The sequence below is a fragment of the Emericellopsis atlantica genome (assembly GCF_019669845.1).
Source record: "Emericellopsis atlantica unplaced genomic scaffold F5Z01scaffold_11, whole genome shotgun sequence".
NCBI classification, from domain to species: Eukaryota; Fungi; Ascomycota; class Sordariomycetes; order Hypocreales; family Bionectriaceae; genus Emericellopsis; species Emericellopsis atlantica.
Window position 1 is genome coordinate 623,846 of NW_025764713.1, and position 19,845 is coordinate 643,690.

Genomic DNA, 19,845 nt, shown 5'->3' on the forward strand with positions numbered 1-19,845 from the left:
GCCGCCCATCCACCAACAGAGGAAGCTCTCCACTTTTCCGGTCTGCAGCCTCAGGCACGAATGTCGCAATATTATCGTCCTTCCCGCGTTGTACTTGTACAAAGTCGGGTCTACTGTAATACAGTAGTTACCCTAAGCATCATTCAACTGACTGACTCGGCCCTGAAATCGGTACGAGGGAGGCGAGCCTAATTACGCCCAAGATTCCTATTCTATGCTCTGCATTCTTCCAGCCTTTTTACCACGTCCCAGTAAAACATATTCTGGCTACGCAACCGCTCTGCCTCCCATTTCGCAGTTGGAGGGGTGACTTCTTTTGGAAGCACAAATCGGCCTTGATCTAGATTCAAACACGTCTCCACGACTTCTTTATAGATCGTCCCAACCCGCTTGGGCAAGGAAGACACGGTCGCCTTGATTTTGTCCCGATTCAGGGGCACGTGCTCGCTGGTCGTCTGCTTTCGACCCTCGATCTTGGGCAAAGACATCCAAAGTGCGACCTCCAAGAGCACGAGACCGAGGCTGTAATTGTCATCTGATGCGGTGTATCGTCTCGCACATTGGCCTTGTACCTCAGGATGGCGGTAGAGCTGGTTCGTGGATGCCACGGCGGACTGCTCGAGGAACGTCTCCTCATGGTATCCGTCAGGACGAGAAAAACCGAACCCAAGCAGATATGGTTTCTCGTACTCCGGCTCGTTGTTGTTCCCCGCCTGGAAGATGACAATGTTGTTGGAGCGGATGGACTTGTGAAGCCAGCCGCTGGAATGGAGCAGGTTCAACGTCCGCGCGAGCGACAGAGCCAGCTTGAATCGTGTGCCTAGCGCAGGCGCACTGGACGATGTGAAAAGCTCATCGAGAGTGAAGGGCATATGGCGCACGACGTCCCGAGGGAAGTCATAGGCGAATCCAAAGTGCTCGGAGGAAGCCTGGTCAAAGTACCCAACGCACGTGAGGACGTTGAATCCGTCCGGGCGCTGTGTATTCGAGCTCATAAGCTCTGCGAGGTGTGTGACCCGGTTACGCAGCGTTTGCCGGGCTGTAAGGCTTCCAGAGAGCATGCTCGGATGATACGATTTCCACTCGACAATGACACGTGTATCGCCATCCAGATTGGCTAGTGTGCGCTCCTTGGTGGCGTGTCTCGTGGACAACTGGATCCTACCCTCATCGAGCTGAAGAGAAGAGAGCAGCGCAGGCGGACGGGAGTCGTGCTCTTCTTCTTCCAACGCTAACAGCTGGTAGGCTCTTTTGAACCTTGCTAGCTTAGCTACGTCGACGTGGTGCAGACTCGCCGCGGCAGCGATGATACTATCGAGATCATCCTTGTCATTCTCCTGCGTAAGGGCACAAGCCACTGCCTGCGACAGGGACAGTTCGCTTTTCTTTGGCAGAAGTTGGTGGAGAGCGTTGTTAAAGTCGGTCAAGTTCTGGACAGTCGTCTCCAGAGTTGCCTTGTCCTTGAGCGCCCATGTCATTCCTCGGTACACTAGACCTCCGCCGCGTTGCACACCATCATACTTGGCCGTCAAGGAAGAGTACTCCTTCAGCAGCGTGGCGATCTGCTGAAGCGTCAATCGAACCGTCACCGCCACATTTTGTCCCGCATTGTCAATGGAAGCATCTAGGGCACATTCTTCTGGAGAAGATCGATACCCCCAATACGTTCCCCATTGTGTCAGCCTAGTCTCCTCGATCTGAAACTTTGTTCTGAGTATGCGCAGATCAGAGCTGAGACAGCTCGCCGTGGAAAAGATCTTGTATGCTTTGATACACTCGATGTAGAGGGCGAGGACCGACAGCCCTAGACCCACGGGCTCCATGACGCTCGTTGCGCAACGGCCTAAGCTGTTTGGCAAAAGGATATGTTAATGGTTCGAAACATGAGCCATAATGAATCTAGACTAACGGGATCGACAAGGCTGCAGGGATGTGAGTCTGCCCGTGTGACCCAGCCCTAGCCCCTCCTCAGTACATGCAATTACCGAGCTGAACTTGCGATGTTCAGCTTATGCAGGCTTCAGTGATGGTGTCCCACTGCTTACTTGTTAACAAATGGCTCAGTTTTTCTGCCTTGGATCCAAAATGCGACCTTCATACTCGACTTCACGGATGGTCAACCGAGCGCCATTATTTCGCACCGAGCCATGTATGACGACCACTCCTTGAATGATTCACGGCCTGCATGGGCTGGCCTCAATGATCAGAGCCCAGGAACCCATACATTACCGTGGACCAGTGCATTTACAACAAACACGAATCACCAGGGTGTGAGTGAGTCTACATCTCCCGTGAGCGCATCTGGCAACACAGATAGGGACGATGAACGGGTCGTCAACGACAGCATCAGTCATCAGGACTCTCGACCAGTGGACTTCATCAAGCTTGTAAGCTTATGGGCAGCCACTAACCGGCGGAACGCGGCGGCCGAGGACTTCCGCGCCGAAGGGTTCACGTCAATGCGAGCATCCAAAACGCTGGGCCGCGGTCTGTCCTTTAGCGTTCAGCTTGTTCGCACCGACGAAGGGACGAGGCGGCGCTCCGGCCTCAGGTCATGCTTTGTCGTCTATAAGAAGCTCAGAGGGCTGACAGACGCGTTGGACCCCGTCGAGCGAGGCGCATTGCTTCGTGCGGTGCTTCTCGAAGTGCGTGTCCTGACACACCCGCCCCTCAAAGCTCACAGCAACATCGTCAACCTCATTTGCCTCGCTTGGGAGCCTGATCCTGATCACCAGGACCAAGCGTGGCCTACTCTTGTGCTGGAGTATGCAGAGAACGGCACCCTGGCCGACTTTCAGATTGATTATCCCGATTTACCCTTCTCCCTGCGGAAGCAGCTGTGTCGAGACGTGGGTCAGGGCCTGCGGGCCCTGCATGATGCTGGCATTGTGCATGGCGATCTCAAGTCGGAGAACGTCCTTGTATGCGACAGTACCTGTGGACAAGGGGTCGTCGCAAAGCTGGCCGACTTTGGCTGTGCCGTGATTGACCTGGGCCTTGCGGATTCTGCGAGACTACCTGCGTACACCCAGCCCTGGAATGCACCAGAGAGCCATAACCGGCTGCCACGGGATGCTCTCAAGCTAACCGATGTTTACAGCTTCGGACTGCTTGTTTGGAGAGTTGTTCTAGACGGTATCAACCCTTTTCGACATATCGGTTCGCTCGCTTCCCTTGATCAGGACGACTTTCAACGCCAAGCGGAGATACTCAAGAGGGAGGACCGTCTGCTTCCCATGGCCAAGTCAACCCTCAGGAGCCCCTTCTGCAGCACCGACGAATCCGACCTCATCATCAAGATCCTGGATTCAACTCTGCAACTGGATGCTTCGAAGCGGCAGTTGGATCGTGCTCTAGGGTTGCTGCTCGAACCAGGGTGTACTCTCCCTCTTCCGGCCACCCCTTTGATGCCGATTGATTACAATGTTGTACGTTACACTTTTGCATAATTTTTGCATCACATTCGTGTTTTTGACGCTTGCCCAGATAGACATTGGGGTGCTCGAGGCCGAAGTCACCCCCCTGTGTCTTCAACTTTCCATCATCCGAGAACTGGAGGCCTTATCGACCAAATCAGATAGCATGGGCGCTCATGCCTGCTCCATGATGTTTGAGATCTATGTTCACCGGTTGGAATGGCCCGGCGCTGAAGATGAGGCGGCCAAGTGGTACGTCAAAGCCATCGAGAGAGATTCCACTACCACTATTGCGCGCCATGTCTGCGGTGTGTTCGAATTACTCAATCGACCTGTCCCTCCTGGCATTGATTCCGTTTCCATTCTCCAGACATTTGCTCGGAAGGGCTGTTATCATTCGTTGATGGAACTTCAGAAGCGCTCACTTTCCGACTACCAGGCAACGGCGCAGGAATATCGCGAGCATGACGGGCTTCTGCACCATGACGAGAAACACCACGTCAGCGGTATGTCGTCGTTTGGCTGTTTTGGGGACTTCTTCGACGACATGACGGCGAAGCATGCGGGAAGTCCCTCGGAGCTGTTGAAGATGACCGTCACGGAGAATGAAGACCTCCTGCTTCACGTGGCTTCGCGGTACGGATGCACCAGAGCAATCGACCAGCTCGTCTCTTTGGGTGTTGCTGTCAACAGCGTCAATCATGACGGAGAATCAGCCCTTCTTCAAGCTTGCAGAGCTGGCAGCCTGGCGGCCGCCGAGCTTCTGCTGAGGAAAGGCGCGGATCCGTCCATAGTGACGGAGACAGGAGAGACGCCGTTACACTGGACCTTTACATTCGATGAACAGGAGGTCGACAAAGCCACAGAGTTACTCCTCCAGAGCGGCGCACACCCATGCCTCTATTCTTCGGTGTCTCCAGGACTATCCTCGACAGGTGCATACTTGAGCTTGTTTGGTACACCGCTGCACTATGCCATACTAGCCCGCAACGAGGTTTCAGCTGAAGCCTTGCTTGCTGCGGGCGCTGATCCCTTCTTTGACTATTTATCGGAGCGTGCGGATGAGATCTGCTCGTACACCCCGTTTCGACTGGCTATCAAAGGGCTCCTGTCAAGCACCGTGCGGAGGATCTTGGAATCACCGGCATTGGCGTCGGATATTGCCAATTATTTCAAGTCCAAGAACGAAAGCATCTTGCAGTTTGCAGTCCGAGCAGCGAGTACAACCTCCTGCCGCATTTCATTAGGGGCAAAATACGCAAGCGCCCTGATTGAGATGATCGACATGCTCCGAAAGTGGGACGCAGATGATAAGACTTTGACATCTGGAATGTCTCTTTTACATACCTGTATCATACATGGCGCACCGTCAGAGGTCGTTGAATATCTCTTGCAGACTGGTAGCAAGAATCATCTGGAAACCGTCTCCGTCGTCCATGGACATACGCCATTGCAAGTCGCCATGCAACTAAATCGCAGAAAGACTTTTCTTCTCCTTGTCCAGTACGGCGCAGACATCCACAGGCGTCTTCTCTTCCCCGAGGGCTTCTCCTACCTGCAACTATGCACTCAATTGGGATCGAGGGCTATCTTCTTCGCCAACGTGCTGATCGCTCGCGGGGCGAAGCTAGCTCCTGGAGCAGGTTATGACCCCGACGTACGGGATGACACTGAGTCACTCAGCCAATTCTCGCCCCATTTTCTTGCCATTTTATTGGGAAGCTTTGAGCTGGCGACCTTTTTGATCCGACAAAGTGGATCGGGCCGCATACTCCCCCCTGCTCGCGACTTTGACGCCTTCATGATGATGTTCCGTGCCTTGCCTCGTCTCCCCGTCTCCCGTCTTCGCTATCTACTGGAACCACCCGAAGGCATCGAGCCGTTGCCGCTCGATGGCTATATGTCGCTCCGGCGAAATTGCTTCCACGCTCTCGCCGCTCACCCTGTTCTGGGGGACCTAGAGCCTCTCGTCAACTTTCGATACCTCGTGGAGCAGAGCAGACGGCGGGGCCAACCCCAGCTTCTCAACCAGCTCGATACTATTGAATTTACGCCACTTGTGTCCGCTATCATGATGGGTCGGCTTGATTTGATCAGAGAGATGCTCGCTGCGGGGGCGGATCCAAATCTCGGAGGCACCACAAGCGTCAACTATGCGTATCTCTATCTGAAACGGTTGCAGAAAGCCCCTTCGCAAACTTTTGCGGCCCTTGGCGGCCACACGCTCTCGCGTAGAGAGGCACGATGGCTACAGGATGACTACAAATCCATCATCGACTTGCTTAAACAACATGGTGGGCGCGAAGAACGAGGACGTGACGGTAGGCTGAAGCTTCCCTACATGTCCTTGACGAGGGGCTATCTAGAACTTTGCAAGGAGAAACAAGTCAGTGGCTTCAAAAAGGGGTACAAGTACGGCCGAGAGTCCACCGCGGAACATGGGTTTGGGAGTACAATGCGCGAAATCTGGGGGGCTCTCAAGACGAAGAGAAGTGAGGGTACCAAACCCCTGCAAGACATGAAGCTTGACCCCTGGAAAGACTTGAAGAGCACCGTTGCGAACTCGCACATGCGGTATCACGACCATCGTGCGAGGCAAAGTCGATTTTCTTCGTCCAACACCGGGGCATCAGGGCCGTCGGCGAGCGACAGCCCAGGAGGTCAACAAAAGGGCGCATCTGTTGTGGTAAGTGCTTGGTTTAATGTCCCCATGAGATAATGCCCTTGGGAAGATAAAAGTCTGATACGGTAGCGGTAGGGCACTCTGGGCTCGCTACGAGATTTTGCAAAGTGGTACTCCTCGCCGCCGGCCTATGAGGTACCGGATTTTATACCACAGCAACCACATACAAGCCAGCGTCACGGGACTCACTCCCAGCAATCAGCTCCTTGTTCACCCAACCCCCCAGAGGCAGCTGGGTACCCGACGGCCCATGCCGTGGGCGACTATCGACCATCGCCCGGCGGTTCGCTACCGGGGCGTGCTCCAGGACAGTCTCACTCTGACCAGCCTCCTGCCGAGAATCAAGATACTCCGTATCAAGGGCAAGCCTACTACCCAGAACCCGAACCATCTAGCGTAACTACCTCAGGCACCCCAGAGTACCACGTGGGCATTCTTTCCGCCCACCTACGACCAATTCTCTCATGTACCAATGTACAGGTCAACGAAGTACAAGCGCGTATTCAAGGGTGTCTTGACTCATATTTTGCTCAGAATTTAGTGTCCCAGGAAGGGATGAGTTCTCCTGGAGCTCCTTTTGGCAGTCTGTACGTTCTTGAGCTAGAAAGGGGCCTCCGCCACCTTTTGGACGGCCGTTTGGAGATTATCATCCTGAAAAGGAACGATGCATTGAGAGCTATGGTTTACCAAGCCAGGGAACAGACCGGAGGTCAATTGATATCGGAGACAGCCCTTATGGAAGAGGGCTGGCTTGGTTGGCAGATGCTGGAGGCAAAAGAGGCCGAGGTTTTGGCGCGTTCGTTTACAGACGTTGTGAACTTGTGAGGGCCGCTTTGTATATAAGGATGACTTCCCGGTCTGATTCGTCATAGCAAGTCTTATAATACGGGCGAGTATGAAAAAGATATGGGGGACACATATAGCTCAGCAGCAAGGCCCTGCTCGTGTTTGTTGATAGCAAGGGCTCAACTGAGGCTTCAGGGTGGCCGCTGGACTGCTAGATGCGCACCTTGAGACTGGGAGGCGTCTCATATGATCCATGCCATATCAGCTACCTGTGGCTGTTGTATTGTAGATCCATGTTAAAAGACTTTGGCTGTTTTCCATGACGCAGAGCAAGTGCTCAGGCAGTAAACATCTCGTGCGGACTCACATGCTCATCTAGTTGCGAGTCCTCTGCCTGCAGCATCTTATGTTCGACAAAGGAAGCCAGCTCATCCTGCTCTGGCTGGGCGAGAAGACGGACTCGATCTTCGAGGGTAGTGAAGTCTCTAAAGTACACAACGGGTCAATGAACTACCAAAAGATATCATCAAACCCAAAGCTGGATGTGGCGGCTAGGCAGAACCAAAAGTGGCCGTTTTCGAGCGACTCGGCCATCCTGGTGGCAAGTCGTTCCGTTTCAGATAGCGTGCCACGCTGGATCATCTAAGCTTCTTCTTCCCGAAGTGCGTCGAGAAACAGCCTGCAAAGGGGCAGATACTGTTCGAGAAATGAGCCCAAATCACCATCCGTCCAGTCATCCGGGTGCGTCAAGAGAAGCCACCAAGGCGGACAGTACGTGAATTCGGCAGGCGCAGCGTAGCAGTACTCCCAATCAATCACTCCACAAACATCTAGGTCAGGGTTGACTATGACATTTGTTGGCCGTAAATCATCACAGTACAAGGGAAACGGCCCATCGTTATGCTCCTTTGAGAAAGTGCGGGCGATCTTGAGGAAGAGATGTCTTGCCACGTATTTCTTGCGACAATCTTCCGCGTCTTCAATGGCGTCGTTGCGCTGCGTCTGGAGATGATTGATGTGCATCTCGGCCAGCGCAGTGAAGTATTCGTTTGCACTCGCAAAGGTCCGTTCTTTGGGGGGCAGTCGCGAAGGCGGATAGTTGGCGCACGAGACCAGCTGGTTCATATTCAAGGTGACAGGTCTCTTTGTCACCAGCCAGTTCCCCAGCTCATCTTGACCAAGGGCCCCGATATGGCTGAATCGGCATTTGGACAGTTGGAGCATGAGGGAGGCCATGTTCCGATATGCGCGATAGAGAAGGGCATCATCAATATTGGGTTGAAGCGTGATGGGGGCGTCTTCAGTGGACGGGTCCTTCAAAAAGTCGGACAAGCGCGCGCCATCGACGAAAGACAGCACCATATAAGGCCCCATGTCGCAGGTTCCGGCTGCGAGCAATTTCGGAAGAGGGATGGATGTGTGCCGCGCCAGGTATGCCATCAACAGGCATTCGTCTCTTGACTTTTCGTAGCGGAAAGCGCTCTTGCTGAGGATTGGGAGGCGAAGGATGCTGTGGAATCCCTTCAGCCGGTAGCAGCAGTTGAAAGAGCCCATGGCGAGAACCTCGGTATTCTATTTCGACGCCAAACTTCTCGCTGAGTTGTTGGGTCAACGTAGGCAACATCCTCTGCAACCGCTGAAACCAGGCCAGTCCCAGAAACCGAGACTTGTCGTACTGTTGCCCATCGTGATACATTGAAGGGGTTGATGTCGCGTCTGCTGGCGGTAGATGACCAGATGGTTGTGCAAGAGGCGCATCGTGGGCGCGTTTATGTACTGAACTCCTATTCGGGTGGGGTCTCGTGACACCTGCCTGCCATAAAACATGGAGGCTCCATGTCGTCACCAACAACATGAACTCAGCGCTGAGACCTGAGAATGAGATCCAATCAACAACGTCGCACAACAGCATCCTCGCACCTGAAGCGCCGAGTGATCACTTGACGCGCGTGCGACGAAATGGGTTAATGGCCTCGTAAATCACCCACAATGAAGGCTCTATATAGTAGTATCAACTGATTCAAGTGTCAAATTACCAACATGTAGAGTCCAGTGAATATGGCATGAGTCCAAAGTCAGTGTGATGTTTCCCAGCCACAGCCGGGACAAATACAAGTGCTTTCTCATTGCTTCAACGGCTATCAGATGTTGCTTCAGTGCCCTGAATGATACTTTCCTTCTTTAGAAGCTCTGCTCTGCTCTGTGTCGTGACATTCCAAGCTCCTTGCTATTACCGGGTAAGCAGCTCGTTTTGATCGCCTTTGGCCCGCCTGCAGAGTGCAGACAGCCAGTCAGTCAGGGCCTGAAATTGCACATGGTATGGTGAGTTATATTACGTCTATTAAAATTATGTACTTGTATTGTCTTTCCAAAACCCCTCAAAGTAAAGACGCAAGTATAGCAGCCGCCGACACCGCAAACGCAGCCCCGCTTACCGCACATAAAGGAGCAGCCCCTGGGATACTTGACGGGGCAGGGACGGAGGTAGTCTCTACATCAGCGGAAGAGATGGGGACTAAGCTGGAAACAAAAGAAGTCGCGACAGGTTGTCCGCCGCCAGGCAATTGGGTCTGGGCAGTGGCAGTGTGGTCGTGGGGTACAATTTTGGCCGAGTGATCGAGTGATTGACTCCCATCAGGAGAGTCCTGCGTGTGCGTCTCCGAGTGGGTTAGGGTGCCCGAAATAGCGGCCGTTTGAGTGGCAGCTCCCGAGACAGGAATCGGCTCGAGGTAAGTCGTGGGGACGTACGCTGTGTCGACCTGCGTCGTGACGTCTGGTTCAGGACTGCCATCAACGCAGGCAGCCGCCGAGCAGACTGATGTGTGCGTGAGCGTGTGGGTAGCTGTGGCAGCGGGACAGTAGGTTGTGGTCAAGGTGAGGACCTCGGTCGTGACCTCGTCAAAGGGGCAGTCGTCGAAGGTGGGCGGGCACTTGGTGACAACGTATGTGGTTGTGCTGAGGTATGTCTGCGTGGTGACTTGGGGGGTGGTGGTGGTGATATGTGATTCCGGTGCCACTGTGGTGGAGGTTCCCCGTGAGGTGAGCTCGTCTGTCTGGGTTGACTGAGTGGTCTCTTGCGTCTGCTGCGACGTGGAGATTGTGGTCTGGCTTGTAACCTGGGTAGAAGAGGATGTCTCGTCGCTGACACTGGTGACGGCGCTGGGGCTCGTATGGGAGGTCGATGCTGCGGTCGTAGTGATCGACGTTGGGCTCAGAGTGCTGACAGGGGTTGATGCTGGTGATGAAGTTGGCGATGAGGCTGGCGATGAGGCTGGCGAAGACACAGGTGAGGAGACTGGCGAGGAGATTGGTGAAGAAACGGGTGAGGAGACTGGCGAGGAGACTGGCGAGGAGATCGGCGAAGACACGGGTGAGGAGATCGGGGAAGACACTGGGGATGAGAAGGGCGTAGTCTCTGGCGTAGTCTCTGTTGTAGTCTCTGGTGTAGTCTCTGGCGTAGTCGCTGGCGTGGTCTCTGGTGTAGGAGTCGGGGTGGGATCAGGACTGGGCTCAGGGCTCGGTTCAGGCTCGGGCTCAGGGGCAGGGTTACAGGTCCCCGGGGGCGAGGGCACGGCGTCCGGTCCAGAGCCGATAGCAACGAGGTTCGTCTCGTAGTCGCCCTGGCAGTTCTGGCCAATGTGAATGGAGCGGTTGTCCTGATCGAACACGACGTACGCTGAACTGAGAAAGTTGGTTCCCAAAGCGGGCACGTCTATAACCACTGTCAGCTGCTGACATCCTGCGTGCCTCATAGCGAGTGCGCATCCGATCAAGACTTACTATCATCTTGGGTCGCGCCGATATAACAGACACCGTCCGATTCGACAATGAATTCGCTGATGGGCACCTTGATGGTAGTCGTGCCAAAGGTGAAGTCGAGAGTGCCACCCGCTTCTCTGTCTGCGCAATCAACAGAGTACTGGTTGGTTGAGGGTGTGAAGATGGCGGAGGGGAAAGCCGTCATCAGACTGTTGAAGATGGGACTGGGCAAGCGGCAGACGCTGTCGCTGCTGTCCAAGACAAAGGCTTGCTGGCCCTCGTAGAAGATAAGATCGTCGCCAGCAAGTTTGTCCAGTTGCACCCAATATCTGTTGCCGAGAGGGCATGAATCAGCCTCCAGCGCACAATACAGTCTTTCGGAGTGTTTATCCTGTCGTCTCCTTACCTCGTGTTACCATCCGGGGATTGCGAAGATGGGATAATTGGAAGCTTCTCCAAATTTCCCGTGTAGCGAGAAGTATCGAGACCTCCGAGAGTCAAGGAACCTAGTGGTTTGTCAGAACAACACAGAAGCCCTGAGCATCAAGTTGCGTACCTTCCGAGTCACCTGAGCGCAAGTCCAGACTGAACGCGCGACTCTGTGTGAACCCTTGGTAATACAGAGCGTCCACCACAAACGGATAAGGGCTGTCCCAGCCAGCTAGCGAGGGAGCAAGAGCAAGGACGCCAGCGGACAGGCCCTCGGAATCGTATGCGACCCCGAAGATCTGTGTCCCGATTCTGGCGGCTGCCTCAGGGAGTCAGCGCATGAAACATAAATCGGCCGAAACTCATGAAACGGAATCATCCTTACATCCAAGTCCCATGTAGTCGAAACCATAATTCCACTCAACATAGCCACCGGAAAGAGTAGTGCCGCCTTGCGTGTTCAAGTCTACGAATGAGGAGCTGCTCGTGAAACGTCCTGTACTTGTGCAATAGACGGGATCGTCCGATTTCTGACAGTTGGGGTTCACCAACGTCTCCGACGAGCTTGTATCGAGCATCAATTGAACCGTCTGGCCTGGCGTCCCAAGGACAACGTCCACGGTGTAAGGCGCTGATCGAATGCCCGCCGATGCAGGGAGGTCGATCTGCCTGCCCTCTATGTTGCGGCGTTCAGGCGCGGCTGGGGGCCTGACGGCAAGCTGCAGCACACCCTCGGGGACTTTGGCATCGCTCCGAACACTTTCGCGAGTCGCGAGGACAGTCGAGGCCAGACAGGAGGCCGTGAGGAGTGAGGACCGCATGTTGCTTGTGCAATCCGGCCGTGGCAGCCAAAAGGATTGTGGAAGGGGGAGGTGGTGCTGGGCAGGTTTTGAACAAGACTCGGTGCCAGGAGCCTGACTTATGTCTTGATGCGGTAGGGCAAATTGCCATCACACATGGTAATTAGGTGATCGGTTCGCTCGCAGGACCCTTGTCTGCAGTAAGTGACCATTCTTTTGGCTTGCAGCTTATGCGCTCACGTTCTGGACTGACTCGTGGTGGTTCAGCTAGCCCCATGGGGCCGAGGCCCTGGGCAGGGCTGCAGGCTAAATAATCAATCAGGCGAGATGCAGGGGTCGATTTGATTGATTGACGCGAATTCTACACGAGACCTGTCTGTTTGATCTGATAGTAATAAATTTATATGGACCATATTTGATTGACTTTGTGCGTGACCAAATATACTAATAAATAGATACTCAAAAGCCTTTCGATGAGGCTTGTGGTGATGCACGGTCAGCAGATATGTGTGGGTGGGGTGCCAGGTGGTGACGGGCGGAGGCCCTGGCCCCTGGGCGGCGGGGGGTAGGTGGGTAGGTAGGATACGCGTATTCTTAGTAGTGGGGACTGGAGCCTATAAAAGTAAGTTCATACACCCTTCCGCGCCTTCCAATAGGTTTGATCAAACAGTCAAACGGGCGGCAGCCGACAGATTGATCGATTAAAGACCTCAGAATCCTTGATCTTTTGGCCGTTGATTGCGAACGAACAAGATGGATTGATTAGCCCACGACATGGATGCACGTCTCAATAAATCATATATCGCTCTGCAGCCATTCGCCCAAGAGGGAAAGGGCCAGCGCCAGAACCGACCGTGTACCTTGTACTAATCCATATGTGGATGCGTTAAGGCTGAGCCACAATCGCTAGCGCTTAGGTTTTGCCAAGTTGAGGGGTCTAGAAAACTCTAGATCAATAAAGAGCCGAGCGCCTGGCTAATTTCCCGCCGTGTATCCGTACCCTGCAGTGCGTGACAAGAGAACCTCACTTCGATTTGTTAGCGGGCCACACTTGAGCAGTCAGTCAGTGGCTTGCGCTATTCATAGATTGTGCCTTGGGACTGAGAGATTTTACTGTTTCCCTTCAGCTCCGGGCATAGTTAATACAGCATGAACCCCGTGTTCTCGCGAAAAAAATTGAAGGCCTTGGCGCAATTTTCAGTTCCATTGCTCGCACTTCGGAACACGAACCGTCCTCCTCCTTGATCAGTCATGACAGTCATTCTAATCCATCTACGCACCGGGCATCATGCTTCACAAGAGCCATTCCGAGTGGAATGATGGTCCCAGTCCCGAGTAGAATGATAGTACATCTACTCCTGGCCACATAGTAGGGAACCTGCTCGTCGCGTCCTGGTTTGCTAACAGCTTACGCAGCGCCAGGATGATCAGGCTGGCCAGGATTGGACGAGAAGAGCAGCAACAACTGCACTCGTGTCAAAACCATCCCAGTATTGAAGCATTGTCACAAAGACTTGACGTCCGTGTAGGATCTCTTCGAATTGTCCAATGACTGCATAACGCTGCTGGTACTCGTACGTGCTTCGCCCCCCCCGGGGCCTTTCGAGTCGACCTATGGGTTCAAAACTCCCGTCCCCATGTGGCCAAGCCCATCATCATCTTCTCACCGGCAAGAGGCATTGTGCATAGAACGGGCTATAGCTAGTACACACCCCCTTCTCGCATTTGGTGGGTCCGGACCATCCTATTCCACCACATTGGCCGTATAGGGGAGCCATAGGTTCAGCCACAGTGCTGGTTGGCGCACTTGATGTCGTCGTGCTGGTGCTGATAGCTAAAGTGGTGGTCGAAGGCTGGCCCCCGCCCTGTTGGAAGCCGCTCACGATCCGGTTCACTTGAGCAACAATGGCAGCCATTTGAACTCCTGAGGCGATATCAACATAAGATTCATAATACGGATCAGACCTGCAAATGCAGGTCGAGGAAGACTCACCGCCCTTCTGATCGGCGTTATTGCCATACCAGCCTGTACTCACGGTTAGAGACTTTGAAGAATCAGAGATGGCAACTGCAACATACCAACCCAATCCCAGCATCCGTTTGGATTGGGAAGCAGCCCTTGCCATGCTTGCCGAAGAGTATAGTCTGGTGTCCCTTGAGGGTAAAGTATGATAATATTGTTCGTGTCTGTACTTCATGTTCAGCAATCAAACCGCCAGACTGTCGAGTGTTATCAAAGGATACATGTACGTACCGGCCCATCGATTATAGCCTGTGTTGACGGTGTACTTGTTTCCTATGGCGGAGGTAGTTTGCAGGCATCCGTGCAACGCCACATGAAGCTTGCAAACGGTTCCGCCGGTCTGGCAGGCTTTGGGGACGTAGAGAGAGCCAGAGGACGCCATGCCAGCGGCCCCGTACTTGCCAGACTGGTCAAAGGAAACGAAACTGCCCTGATCGCTCAAAGAGCGAGGGTTCAACCCGCTGTACATCCAGTTGAGCACAGCGCCAGCGCCATCATAGCCACAGTTGGCAATGTATGGTGAAGTGCTTGAGCCACACGGGTTATTGCCTGAGACATCAAAGTCTGTGGGAAACACATGCGCCTGACCTTGGCGGGTCACGTAGGCCATATTGGCTGGGTCAACATAACTTGCCAACTGCTCCTTGAGTGTATTCATCGGGTTGGGGCCCACGGTCGAGTCGGATGTGCCAACTTCGAGGAAGACTTTCCGCGTCTTGAGATTCGCGGTGTCGTCGATTTGGTTGCCACTCCATGCCTGCAAATTGCTGTTGGGGGTCTGCGTATTTGGCTTATTGTTGTTCATGCACATGGTGTACTGTAAAACCTGTAAGTCTCCTACTAAATGCCGCGCACTGGTTGAGCTACCTGCTGGTTGCGCGCGCAGTCAAAGGGCCCTCCAGCGAACACTCCAAAGCCTTTTTTGAAGGTAGACGAGTGGGCAATGCCAAGCTGGGCTGCCATGAAGCCTCCCGAAGACAGTCCGGACACCGAAACCGAATCTGGATCAACATTGTAAGCACCAAGACTGACTGCCTCGGCAGTGCCCAAGAGTATTGCGGCGAAGTACGCCACAGATTTGATTTCGAACACAACCATTTTTTGGAGGCGAGTTACTCGATGAGTGAACAGAAGAATATGAGTTTCTTGAGAGAGAGTTGCCAGTGATTCCGGGACGGTTCACTAGGTCACCTTTATATACATCTTGACGCCGTGAGCGCTTCATTGTTAATGTACCTATGATCGTGCAACGGATCCGAAGGACTGTGCTCACGGATCCGAAACAATGACGGATCCGGACTATGTCTTTCCTCTGAGGGCACTTCACTGTGCAGCATGAAGGTTGATGGGCATGGCGTCTTGAAGAGAAACACCTGCCTTGAATGGCAAGTCTGTTGGGCTAGTTTGCAGACTGCAGCAAAGAGAGCATGAATATGCGGGGTACGCTAACCGGCATGTACCGTTTTCTGCGGAGAGCAATGCCGAATGATGTGAGAAACGGGTTTGATAGGATTCCTCTGCTGATCTGCTGATCATGTCCAAATTCACCTGGAACTTGGAAGGCTCATCTGCACAAGCTTGGCAGACATGCCCAGTACGTAGTTCCTGTGGCTAACCCCAGATCCCCGCGTTTACCCCACAGATTTTCTCGTTTCCTCGACAGCATTTGATTTAGTCACAGAGTGTTCTATTTACCAAGCTAAAGTCGTGGTTGGCCTTTTGTGAGTTACGAGCAAATTGCGCCCGCCTCGCCTTGTCTCGGAAAAGAAAGGCCAGCTAAGGATTTGGATTTACCGTGAGACAGCGGCCGGTGATCCTGATAAGATCAAATTTACAATCAATAACGTCGCACAACAGCATCCTCGCACCTGAAAAGCCGAGCGATCACTCGACGCGCGTGCTGCGAAATGGCCCCGTGAATGACCAAAATAAAGGCTTCAATTTATTTAGTGGTATCACGATATCAACTTCTTCGTTATTCCAGATATTATATCTTTGTATGTTATTGAATTAAATACTGGAGACTATCACAAGCCTGCACTATGTGCCTTGGTGTCGTGAACTTGTAAGTTGCGATCCCCACATGTCACGGGGCTCATCTTCCCCACGCCCTCATCGAACCATTCCGCCCTCTTCGCTCCTCTCATCAACTTGAACTCAACAGAACACACACAGCGACCATCACCTCATGAGTCCCGCTGCACTCCACGGCACCGCCTGCAAGGTGTGCCGTCGACGAGGTCGGAAATGTGACCGCACTCTTCCGACCTGCCTCAGCTGCAAGCGTCGAGGGGTTGAATGCGAGGGCTATGTTACGCGATGGCCAGGCGTCGCGGCGCGTGGAAAGCTTGCTGGACAGTCCATCCCAGTAGCCGCCTCGAATTCCATCCACGGCAGTCGAACAGGCGCTGGACATGTATCCAGGGGCCGACACGTCAGTGACGGCGTCGGTCGTAACCGATATTTCCAATATGTCCTTCCGCTGGTTGATACTGTTCCTCCGATCCGCTACGCCATCGCCGCATCTTCTGCATCCCACATCGCAGCCCGTACTTTGGACGCGGTCCTCGATCAGAAGAGCTTGTCTCTGCGTGTGCGAGCCACGCATCTGCTAAGAGAGAGGCTCAATGACCCTGTCCTACCAACTGATGAAGCCACTTTAGCCAGCATAGTCATGCTGGCCCAGCTCGACGTAAGGCTTGGCTAGAAATGGGCTGTCGAAGAACGTAACTAACGATAACTTAGATGTGTTCGGGAGACTGCTTCGAGTTCGAGACACACCTAAAAGCCGCAGTCGGCATCATACGTGATCGGCAGGTGGACAGTGCAAGGAGCAGATATTTTTTCGAGCAGCGGCTCGCGTGGTAAGCAAATGGACATTTGTGTGGAAATCCTTCCTTGCCTAACGAGACGCTGCATTAGGCTCGACATTATCATCTCGACAACTTCCACGCGGTTACCATATTTTACCGTGGAGGAGCTCAAGACGGCCCTTGGACGCTTCTTGAGCCATGGTAAACGAGAATGGAGCTATGACGTCTTTCCGTGCCCCGTGGATCTGTGTGAGATGCTCGTGGATATCTCAATGCTCCACAAGATGCAGTCCAACAGCGCATTTGTAAGCCAGGGGGCATTGGAGAAGGCAGAATGCCTGATGAGCCGCCTGCGGAGGATGAGCCCGCCTCAGCAGGAACTCGACGGCCCGCGCGAGCATATGATTGAAGCTTGGCGCCTCGGCATCATGGCATATGCACAACGACTATTCCCACACGTCGAACGGGGAGACGATACAGGGACACAGACACTGGTCAGCCAAGTCCTCGAGCACGCGGAACGCATCCCACCCGCCACCTCTTGGAGCTACTCTCTGTTGTGGCCGATCTTTCAGGTCGGGGTGGCATTGGATGCGCAAGCATTGGAAGAGAAGGCGTGGATACGAAGTCGCTTGAACACGGCTTTGCGAGCCGTCGGATGCCGACATTTCAGTAATGCACTGGAGGCGCTGGAATATGTCTGGAAGGACCATGGCCGTCGTGGGTCGTCTGCCATCGACGTGTTTGGACGTACCATTATGCTGGGGTAGCCGATCCCTCGTCAAGAGGCGATTTTGAGTTCCCAAGAGTGCAGAATGCACACGTGTCTACATGTACCAGGCAATAACACAAGGTGCCGCAGCCTGCCACTTGATCGAGCTCTTTTGAGTTCTGATGGACGCATCACCTGCTCAAACCTTCTTCTAGCACAACCGCGCGCTTTAAATTAGGAGTGTTTATAATTCATCGACGCACGGTGGAATTGAACCCACCTTCTTTCTTCCTACACCTACTTTGTCGTCGCCCCCTTTCATATCATCACAACCCCCTTCTCCGCGCCGAACTCAACAACTTCCCGTCATCACTATCAGCCAGGCCTAAAGAGCTGTTTCACCATCAACATCGCTACCAGTACCATGATGTGGCAAAAGTGGGAGGATCTTGACACGCAGCATTTCATAGAGTACAGCGAAGAACTGCACCTCCATGGTGCTCCCTCACTATATGTGTGCCATGGAGAGCCGGCTCCAGAAATTCCTGTTCTCAGCTCCTCGCGGTTGCTGTGTCGTCGACTGGGCGACCTCACACGTCCTGTTTCGCCTCCCAGATCAGAGGACCAGATCCCCAACACAAGTCCCAGTCGGAGGATCGAGGAGAAAGACCTCATCGACCATGGCCTGCTCGCTTCAAGAGGCCAGAGTGCTGTGACAGAGAACAGTCAAGAAGACATTTGGCTGTCGTTTGAGGGGATTACTTTACACGATTCGAGCCTAGGTCCTGCGTCGACCGGGGCGAGCACACGTGGGAGCAGACTCTTGGACATGCCGACGGAGATCCAGCTCTTAATCATGCAGCATGTCAAGTCATCGCCGCTATCGTTACACTGGCTTCGGCAGACCTCGGCCGTCTTCATGTCCTTGTTTGACAAGGAGCATTTTGCGTCTTTTCACGTCCCATCCGAGTCATACAGATGCCACAAGAGCTTTGATCTGTCTCGCTTGAATCGCGGGGAGCTCTACCTCCGTGGAGTTCGTCTCTTCCAATATCTGCACTGTTCTTCGTGCCGGTACGTTTTTCAAAGCGGCAACCTAGCGAGGGAGTGGCAGAAGTTGCTTTCGGCGCGCTACTGCGTGGGCTGCAAAGAGACCCACAGGTCCTACATGTTTCTGCCGGAGGATAGGGAGAGGCACGACCGGGAGGGAGGTCGGCTGCTCTGTATCGGGCGCCAGGGCGAGGTGTCGATTTGCGACCACAGCAATGGCCAGGACGCCAAGAATGCACCCACAATGTGGCGGCACATGGAGGAGCTTAAAGCGAGGCGTGAATCCTCGATAGGAGCTCCTGTGGACCATGGCCGCTTCTGTCCACACCAGTCGCACATGCCATACAGTCAGCACCTGCCGTTGGTTGGAACGGCAATGCCGAAGCTCATCGCGCACAGTGAGGCTCCAGGTCCACGCTCCAGGCTCTACATCGGATATGGATGGGACCTACCACTCCTCTACGTACATACAATGTTGCCGCCGTCTTTACAAGCTCTCAGAGATACTGTTGCAGAGCGGGTACTGGTGGCACTCAAGGATCGAAAGATATGTCCCCACGTGTCACCAGAAAGGGAGATTCGGGATTTTATCCAGAGCGGAATATGCGAATGTTTTCTGACCTATGCCAACGTGGCGAGCGAAGCAGGGGTCAACTGCGGATTAAATATGAGGACAAACAGACCGAGACAAGTGACCACCTGTATGTGTGCACGGCAGAACTTTATCAGATGCCGCGAGTGCGGTGCAGCATATATGTGGCGCCTCAGAAAGGGGGTTCTGTCCCTGACCTTCCGGTACTTCTGGCACATAAAGAAGCCTATTAGTGTCGGTTGGATCAGCCTGCTCGATCAGAGCTGGCACATAGTATGGTTAGCTTCAGGATGTCGCAGCGGCGGTAGGGGAGCATGCGGCTGGGGGACATACCGAGTTTCTGCTCCTGGAGCTTGAGGGTACGCTTTCGCAGCTGGTGCGTCTTGTACAAGTACAGTGCAATTGCGAGCAGCGCGAGCGTCGGCAGGCTGAAGCCAAATTCGAAAAATTCAGGGGCTGCGGCCATTGTGAAAAAGTTGTTGCTCTTTTGTTGTTGTGGATGGGTTTGGGGGAGCGGAAAGGTTGGGAATGATTGTGAAGATGATGCCAGGTGAGCGGAAGGCAACTAGCTCCATGCCTATCTACGAGTGAATTAGGTAAGGTGCTTCATCCGATAAATTGAGCCCTTGTTAGGGTTTACTTTATTGTTCGGAAAACGGGTACAAGATAGGGCTCTAAGGATAGCCGATACATATAAATTGCACGTTCAATGATAAGGAGAGACCTAATGCTAATAGGCCCAATGCTCATGAACTATAGAATCGTAGACCTAGTATTCATAC

General features: G+C 53.6%; 7 protein-coding genes across 7 annotated transcripts; 3 read left to right on the top strand and 4 right to left on the bottom strand.

Annotated features, from left to right (window-relative positions):
- Positions 1-80: 80 nt before the first annotated feature.
- F5Z01DRAFT_74472 (uncharacterized protein) lies at positions 81-1,910 on the bottom strand. The gene has a single exon (XM_046266921.1). The coding sequence runs from the start codon at positions 1,821-1,823 to the stop codon at positions 213-215; it is 1,611 nt and encodes a 536-aa protein (XP_046119019.1). The 5' UTR covers positions 1,824-1,910; the 3' UTR covers positions 81-212.
- Positions 1,911-2,024: 114 nt separating this feature from the next.
- Positions 2,025-6,395, top strand: F5Z01DRAFT_74522 (uncharacterized protein). The gene is made up of 2 exons (XM_046266928.1): positions 2,025-3,428; positions 3,487-6,395. The coding sequence occupies exons 1-2, from the start codon at positions 2,148-2,150 to the stop codon at positions 6,133-6,135; spliced, it is 3,930 nt and encodes a 1,309-aa protein (XP_046119020.1). The 5' UTR covers positions 2,025-2,147; the 3' UTR covers positions 6,136-6,395.
- An 827-nt stretch (positions 6,396-7,222) lies between these two features.
- Positions 7,223-8,439, bottom strand: F5Z01DRAFT_681155 (uncharacterized protein; the record flags this gene model as incomplete). Its single annotated transcript, XM_046265660.1, has 3 exons — positions 7,223-7,370; positions 7,418-7,480; positions 7,562-8,439. 3 exons carry the CDS (start codon positions 8,437-8,439, stop codon positions 7,223-7,225), a joined length of 1,089 nt encoding a protein of 362 aa, XP_046119021.1.
- Positions 8,440-9,707: 1,268 nt separating this feature from the next.
- On the bottom strand, positions 9,708-11,839 carry F5Z01DRAFT_706421 (aspartic peptidase domain-containing protein; the record flags this gene model as incomplete). The annotated part of the gene is made up of 6 exons (XM_046266446.1): positions 11,459-11,839; positions 11,201-11,392; positions 11,051-11,150; positions 10,666-10,973; positions 10,436-10,597; positions 9,708-10,180 (listed from the first exon to the last, which is right to left on the bottom strand). Coding segments are annotated over exons 1-6 (1,428 nt in total), but the record flags the coding sequence as incomplete, so codon positions are not given.
- A 1,689-nt stretch (positions 11,840-13,528) lies between these two features.
- Positions 13,529-14,994, bottom strand: F5Z01DRAFT_620908 (fungal cellulose binding domain protein; the record flags this gene model as incomplete). The annotated part of the gene is made up of 5 exons (XM_046261169.1): positions 13,529-13,797; positions 13,867-13,899; positions 13,953-14,060; positions 14,128-14,713; positions 14,764-14,994. 5 exons carry the CDS (start codon positions 14,992-14,994, stop codon positions 13,529-13,531), a joined length of 1,227 nt encoding a protein of 408 aa, XP_046119023.1.
- Positions 14,995-16,084: 1,090 nt separating this feature from the next.
- On the top strand, positions 16,085-17,479 carry F5Z01DRAFT_681136 (fungal-specific transcription factor domain-containing protein; the record flags this gene model as incomplete). Its single annotated transcript, XM_046265659.1, has 3 exons — positions 16,085-16,588; positions 16,642-16,760; positions 16,819-17,479. 3 exons carry the CDS (start codon positions 16,085-16,087, stop codon positions 17,477-17,479), a joined length of 1,284 nt encoding a protein of 427 aa, XP_046119024.1.
- Positions 17,480-17,662: 183 nt separating this feature from the next.
- F5Z01DRAFT_74546 (uncharacterized protein) lies at positions 17,663-19,765 on the top strand. Its single transcript, XM_046266932.1, has one exon. The coding sequence runs from the start codon at positions 17,846-17,848 to the stop codon at positions 19,418-19,420; it is 1,575 nt and encodes a 524-aa protein (XP_046119025.1). The 5' UTR covers positions 17,663-17,845; the 3' UTR covers positions 19,421-19,765.
- The last annotated feature ends 80 nt before the right edge of the window (positions 19,766-19,845 follow it).

What these genes read in the sequence shown, in the direction of transcription:
- F5Z01DRAFT_74522 (XM_046266928.1), top strand. Translation starts at nt 2,148, where the DNA reads ATGTATGACGACCACTCCTTGAATGATTCACGGCCTGCATGGGCTGGC. An exon ending in TGCCGATTGATTACAATGTT is followed by an intron (nt 3,429 to 3,486) that starts GTACGTTACACT and finishes ACGCTTGCCCAG; the next exon opens with ATAGACATTGGGGTGCTCGA.
- F5Z01DRAFT_74472 (XM_046266921.1), bottom strand. Translation starts at nt 1,823, where the DNA reads ATGGAGCCCGTGGGTCTAGGGCTGTCGGTCCTCGCCCTCTACATCGAG.
- F5Z01DRAFT_74546 (XM_046266932.1), top strand. Translation starts at nt 17,846, where the DNA reads ATGATGTGGCAAAAGTGGGAGGATCTTGACACGCAGCATTTCATAGAG.